This window comes from Python bivittatus, unplaced genomic scaffold (assembly GCF_059951505.1).
Source record: "Python bivittatus isolate LINGU-HERP-01145 unplaced genomic scaffold, Pbiv_v1 ctg000410_np1212, whole genome shotgun sequence".
Taxonomy (NCBI): domain Eukaryota; kingdom Metazoa; phylum Chordata; class Lepidosauria; order Squamata; family Pythonidae; genus Python; species Python bivittatus.
The window spans coordinates 11,375,768-11,383,232 of NW_028277067.1; the positions used below are offsets into that span (position 1 = coordinate 11,375,768).

At 38.2% G+C, this 7,465-nt stretch overlaps 1 protein-coding gene across 1 annotated transcript in view; it reads left to right on the plus strand.

The window, feature by feature from the left end:
- Positions 1-6,279, plus strand: part of IGF2BP1 (insulin like growth factor 2 mRNA binding protein 1) — a 66,413-nt gene extending 60,134 nt beyond the window's left edge. The window contains exon 15 of the mRNA XM_007428918.3: positions 2,107-6,279. Within this exon, the coding sequence (XP_007428980.1) occupies positions 2,107-2,199 (93 nt within the window). The 3' untranslated portion in view covers positions 2,200-6,279. The remainder of the gene's footprint in view (positions 1-2,106) is intronic.
- The last annotated feature ends 1,186 nt before the right edge of the window (positions 6,280-7,465 follow it).

Below are 7,465 nucleotides of genomic sequence, written 5' to 3' on the forward strand. Positions count from 1 at the left end.
CAGGTGAATATGCACATCTTCAGTTATCGTTTAAAAGAAGGGGTTTTTTGGGGAGTGGGCAGCTGTAGTTCCCATAAGAAAGAGTTAAATAATTGAGATGTTGCAACTGAGAAAAACCAATTCATAGCCACTGAGTCTTACCAGCCTGTGGCACCACAGGTAGGACATACTCAGTAATTGCAATGCTTAAGGTGGATGGAATTGGAGTGGGCAGTCTTTTTAAGTTCTTGGGTCCTAAACCATTTAGAGCTTTATAGATAAATGTGGACACTTTATATTGGTCCTGATGGCTCTCAGGCAACCTGTGAAGCTTTCAGGATTTGTATTATGTGGCCTCATTTAACCACCCTGCTTAACTCTTGATTATTCACAGCTTTGGGACCATCTTTAAAAGCAATTTCATATAGCGTGTAATGCAGTAATCCAGTTATGAGACAAGTAAGACATAGATCACTACAACTAGGCTACCCTAGCCCAAGTAGGGCTGTAGTTGGCATATCAGCAGAAATTAGGAATAGGTTCTCCTTGCCATTGGGGCCATCTTGATTCCACAAACACTAACCCAATGGCACCCTCTAAACTCAACAGTTTCTGTAGTAATTGTGGTGTCTAATGGACAACTGTTTGTCCATCAATCCCAAAAGAAAAACCTCTGTCTAAATTGTATATTAATCTTTAAAATCCTCTGAATCAGTGCATGTATTTGAATCCAGAATTTTCTAGCTTTTTTCACCAAACATGATAAAATGTCCCTTCTTGTTGTTCACATTTCCAACATAAATTTGAAGTGTCTTTATACATTCTAGACAATTTCTCTGGTGACATATACCAACAGTACATTATTTTATAAAAATTCTCTTTAAGATTATAACATAATGTAAATTTCAATCCTTTCAGCCACATATTTTCCCATTTTTCCATCTGTATAAGAAAACCTGGATTACATAATTAAGAACAGAGCCTATTTTTAGCAAAATGTGAGTTAAATGCACAATTATTCAAGTTAAATACACAATCGTTTGAGTTAATTACACAATACTACTTGTACAGTATTATACAATAGTACTGTTCCAGCATACATACAAATTCGACTTAAGGGCAGACCTTGGGAATGGAACTTGTCCTTAAACTGGGGGCTACCTGTATGACCAAAAATTTTAGCCCACTTTCACTTGTTCTTCTGTTTCAGATTTCAATAAAAGTTTATATATTTTAGCAATTAAATGTTCATCATTTGTACACAATTCTATTTCAAACTCAGTCTTACAATGTTCAAAACCATAAATTCTTTTGCCTACTTTAAATCTTTCTAATAATTGTAAATAAGAGAACCATTGACAACTATAGGAGGTACTCACTTTTATGTTCCCCCTCCCCTGTGATGCTGTCCCCCACTAAGGCCTTCGCAGGAGGTTACCAGTGTTTTTCACTTCTAGTAAGTCCGCACCCAAACCATCTTTTGTTTTTCTTTCAGGAAGTGGGAATCTTAAATTCTCTTAGTAACCTAACAGGTGTCAGCTTCCCTGATATTTCCCTTCAGCTTGCCCAGAGTAACTGACCTTCTCAAGTAGATGATGTCTTGTAACTCTCGACAAGTAGCTGACACCACTGGGTGCTAAAGAGTGAATTGCAGTCCGTTCATATTTGGGTGGGCAGGAGGAGGGTGTGTGTGGGTCAGCTCTGTTCTCCTTAAGCACCCTCTTCTGCCACACAGAATGGAAATGATTTAGAACAGTGTTTTTTAAACTTGGCAACTTTAAGAAGCGTGGACTTCAACTCCCATGCTGGCTGGGGAATTCTGGGAATTGAAGTCCACACATCTTAAAGTTGCCAAGTTTAGAAGCACCTGGTTTATAATTGCTTTTAGTTATGATACCTAGCAAGGATAAACTTGTAATTAACTGAATTCTTCATTTATTGACACAGTGTCACAGTTTCTAATTTTGGTTTGGTTCAACAAGCCACCCATCTGAAACCTAGTATCTTCCTCTAGAATTATTGAAATGTAATTGCCGTAATTCCTAGAGTCAGGAGTAGGAGTGTGATTTGTCTTATCTGTCTTTATCTTCCTCCCACCCCCCACCCCCATACTCTCTTTTTTACCAGATGGCTCAACGCAAAATACGTGATATCCTTGCTCAGGTGAAACAACAACATCAAAAGGGACAGAACAGCCAGACACAAGCACGAAGGAAATAGGAAGTTACTTTACCCGGGTGTGTGAAAGAAGAGAGAGAGAGAGAGAGAGAGAGAGAGAGAGAGAGAGAGAGAGATGGACAGATGGATGAACAACAATGACAATGGATGAAACAAAGTCAAGCAGAAAGAATGATGAGCTGTTTCAGAACCCTAAGAGTGGCTGGGATTCAGTTTACCGTAGGCAGGTCTTAGTAATTTTTTGGAGATGGGTGTCTTACTGTATCATGAGCCAAAAGCAGTTTGAGTGGCTCCCTAGGCATACTGTTCATGCAAGACTGTATGCATATACATGTCTGTACCCATACAGATGTGCACTCTCACACAGAGGTACTCTCACACAGTATCTCTCTTTTTGGGGGGTGGGGGAAGGGGACATTTGGTTCAGCCAGTAAACAAAAAGTTCCTAATCAAACTACTCCACCGTCAGAAATTGGCTATGTATGAGCATGAGTTTGTCTAGGGAAGCAAGAATGCTCACACGTGGAAGTTTGTCATGCTTTATCAGATCAAGGACAAAATAAAAAAAATATAACAATGCTTCCTCCCACCCCCCAATAGTTTTAGGATTTATTTGGACAACCCTCTCCCTGACATGAATTATTGTTTGCACTTGGCAAGAGAAGGGCAGAGAATGGAACCAGATTCTTTACAACCAAACTGATATTTTCCAGGTAACTGGCTTCTGTTTGATGCTATGTTCTGATGATTATGAAAGTCAGAAGTCAGATTTTTTTCCCCATAGTCCTATTTCCATACAATGGAGCTGTCCATTGTTCTAACCTAAGCTTCCCCATCTAGACAAAACTCTTGGGCTATATTTCTGCTGTGAGAGAATGAGCTCAAGAATCTAATTGGGTGATTTTCATGTTCCATCCAGTGTTTGGGAGAAAAGACTGGAGCCTGAAGGCTGACTCTGGACCTGCATGTCCTCAGTGGACCATCTCTGTTTTAGAGGAAGGTCACTCAACATTACATTTAGAATACTGTATCTCCCTTGATACACACATATCCCTGAGAGGCTTCCTGTCACTTTAAGAATGTTTTGAAAGTCTAGAATTCATTCTGCATATCAATAAGATATAGTTTTCCCTGCTTCCTTGGAAATTGTCAACATATGGGGAAAGGTTATATTCTTCAAATCGGATGTTATGTTCCACTTGTCCTAAAAATTTATAGAAATGGGGAGAGAAAATAAGGAAACAATTTTGTCTTTTCAGTACTCTCTCCTAGAATTGTGCACTGGCTCAATTCAGATATTTATATCAAATCATGGATTGTGGGTCTCCACAGTTTAGAATTCAAGCTATTGTTTAATTTGAAACCCAAGCCATGATTTGATCTTCCAAATAGATAAGTAATTTATGGGCTGGATTCATACAGCATGCTAGACTAGGCTAAAATGCTGTGACTCAATGTATTCTGTAAATTCATCCAAATTGTGATTGATTAATAATTTAAGAGTTTTGTGCAAAGCAAGGAAATTTGGTTCATTCAATAAATCATTCTTAAATTATCAGTGGGTTCTTGTGTTGTCCAAACACAACCATAATTTAAAGCTGTTTATCTGCTTTCCATAGTTAGTACATTCTTTTCTATGACGCCATGGTCTCAAAATGGCTCTTATTAACTGAGAAATCATCTCAAGTTGTCCTTGCAAGTTGATTTCAAGCCTGGGTTTCTAATTTTGAATACTTGGCAAATAAAGCATGTTTTGCCAGTGCAGACATCACATTAAACCATAATTAAGCTCTCTTAGCATCCAGTTCTATAACCTCTTACTGGAAAGTTAATTTTATTTAACCGTGGAACTTCTTAGTTGACAAGTATAGGATTTTATTATAAATATAGATTTGTATGATATCTGAATTGAGCCAGGTTTATCCTTAATTAAGGAAATAAATAGCACATCTGTCTATCTCTCTTCCTGTCCCTCTCCTCTTCCCCCATCCCTTCTAAATATTTTAATTTGTTAAGCCAGAGAAAATATTGAAATAATTAGAAAATCAATCAGTGGGAATATGCTTTAATCCACCTGAGATGTAAATTCTTAATGAACAATCCTGGTGGAATGAGTTGGTCAACAGAAGACAAAAATTGTGACCATAGAGTTTTAATTCTCATGAACTGTTAAATCACCAGATTAAAATTATTTCCAGTTCAATTTTATTCAAAGTATAGATTGAACCCAGAGAAATACCCTCCAATGGTGGAAATTTCTCATAATCCAGTTAAAAAATGTTTGGTTTTGATTTTGGTTTTATTTGATAGACAATTTTCCAATCTAATCTCTTCCCTCATTTCAATTTTTTAAAATTCGAACCAAATTTTATTCATGAAGCACAGGCTACACAAGAGTTTTAATTTTTTTAAAAAACTGTTTTTTAACTTAAGGGGTAAAGTGGTTTTTACTTTAGGTTTTGTAGAAAAGTGGCCTAGTGTCCAGTACCCTCTCTCCTAATTTTGTATGTACACATTTTGTCACAACAGTCTGAACCACAGCAAAATCCCTATTCCAAACAAACAGATATGCACATCCTACCCCTATTTTACCAGCATCCTACCCCTATTTTACCAGCATTTTAACATTTCAGAGCTTCTGCTTCTGCTTCTGCCTGTGGTTGGCACACTGAATATTTTCAGATGAAGTTACACGCTCTTAAATTCTGTTAAAATAAGTGTGTGTCAAATAGATTCTGGAAGATGTACAGTTTTCCCCAATCTGTTGTTCTCTAGATGCATTCGATTTGAGCTCCAGTACTTCCTAACTAGTATTTTGTTGGTTGGGGAATTCTGAGGGTTGAAGCCATACGTATTTGGAAGGCACAAGGCTGGGGAAAGCTGCTTTACGTGAATTTCAAAGCCAGTGCTAAGAAGCAATGAATTGTGGACCGCAGCGTAAAGGTTTGTTTTGTAAATAGCATTTACGTCTCCTTCAGCTCAGCCATTCCCCAGTGCTAAAGCAATCTGCCCTTGCCTTCTGCTGAACAGAAACTGCAGTTGGATCTGTCTGGTGTCTAGCAAATGACCTGTAGTTACTATATTTGGGGAAGCTTGTGGCTGTCTCATGACAACTGCTGAAAGACAGCTTTAGATAAGGTGGCCAAACAGGCCTGCCATTCTTGGAGGATCTCAGCCTCAAAAGCATTGACTGCGTAGTTGTCACTTTGAAAAAGCCTGATGGCCAATTTTCAAGGCTGCCTCTGTCCATGTAATAATTGCTTTTTTTCCCCCCAGAATCAGTGGAGAGTAAAAATGCAGTATGCGCACAAGTGTTTTGAGTGCATAATGTGTACCTGGCATTTAAAACACACTTTAGGGGAAGTGGGGAACAATACATTAGTTATAAAAGTGAAGATATACCTCAAGGCCACTTGCCATATAGATTTCATGGTCAAAGGACCTTAGGACCCCAGGTCCTCTTTTTTTCCAGAATGGTCAGGGCTCCTGTCCATTTCAGAAGCTTCTTGCATCACAGTGTTACACTGCTGGGGAAGATTCAAGGCAGGGGACATCTTCCTCCAGAGTTTTAATAGCATCAGAAACTGTCCCTTTTAATATGTCATCTTACCCTTATAAGAACCTCAGCGCTTAGTCATACCAAAAAGCAGAAGAAGTAGTGCCTGTCTTGATCCAGAGAATAACAAAAGGCTTATAGGGTGGTGCACTAACAAACTGTGGCCCATTTATGAACAGTGCCTTTCATGCAGGCACTGTTGGAGCTGTTTCTGGGTGACCTCTTCTCCTCCAGGGAGCAGGCTTCCCCATACTTGAATGAGTGAAGATACACAGAACATCTTCTCTGAATTGGAGCAAATGATTACTTCGTTGATCTTATCTATGAGATTAAAAGGGGTGACTTATGCACTTAACAGCACAATCTTACACCTTGGGCATTGAATTCAATGAGAATCCCAAGTATGTACTGGATTGCGCTGTAAAGGACTTAATCCCCAAGTTAAAATTACTGCCAGTTTACCTCTGTAGAAGACAAGCCAATGTGTCGGATAATCCCCAGAAAAAGAACTAATTAACTCTAGTAGGAACTAACATAGCGAGTATGTATAGAGAAATTCCTGTTTCTTTTTGGGGTTGGAGGAAGGAAAAAAATGGGGTGTGAAAATGAAATCAAAAGTGATTTTAAAAAAATTGGTATGATTAAAATAATGGTTAAAAAAAACCCTGATTTTGAAATACCTATACTTTTTTCTGCCACAAAAATATTGATTGTCTTTAGGAGGCGATACCAAATATAGACATCAGAAGAATGTAATATGGTTACTGATCCCAGTCACTCTTATGCAAACTTTAAAAAGAAAAAAAATGTGTAAAATATACATGATGGGGTTTTTAGAATTTGTGGAGAGCAGGAACTGCTCACCTGACAGCCGGAGCCCAGAACAAAGTTTTGTCTCTGCATCAACTTAGGCATCTGTCTAGTTAATTGAACTGTTCCTCTTACGATAAGTTATTTTCCCCCACAGAGCCTTGAACCCTTACATCCAGCGCTAATATAATAGGGAATCGATTTGAAACAGTCCACACAACGAAAAATCTTCTCTTGCATCCTTATCTACCTCAAGGCAGTTTGATGGGTGGACGTGGAAAGCTATTTGCCCCAGAGTGGTCATTATATACTCTGGACAAGCAACAAATTGTATAGCTTTGCCAAATTGATGGAAAAACCAAGTCAATGGTTTTAATTTCATTCAGAGGCTGCAAAAGCCCTATTGATTTGAATTTGGACATTCTGTTTTACGTGGATTTCAGGGTGTTAGGCTCTCTTAAAAATGCTATTGAAATAACTTGACATTTAGCATAGATTCAAGGCATGGGAGTTGTGAACATTAATTCATTTGATTGCAGGTGTATTGACATAGAATGCAATCATGTTTGCATTCTAATTTTGTAATTTCTTTCTTTAAAAAGGAAATAAGTAACAATGTGGGGCAAATTATCCCTCTTTGCCTTGATATATTTATATCTTAGCAGAGACAAGACTTTTGTTCCAAGTTGACTCATTGATTGTCTGGGTTTAACCAACATCTTTGAGACTGGGCTATTTGTGGCAACTGGCAAATCCAGTTCCTGTGTATTTCCATGTGCCTGTTACTCGAATGACATCTTTGAATTTAAGCTGGAGTGGCTGCATGGATCTTGCTGTTTACACTGAAGCAGCTGCTTTCCTTTTTTGAAACCTTGCAAGAACAGGTGTGTACAGAAATGTCAGGCATTGCTTTGTGTTTTAAGGGAAAGGAGGAAAAAGAAG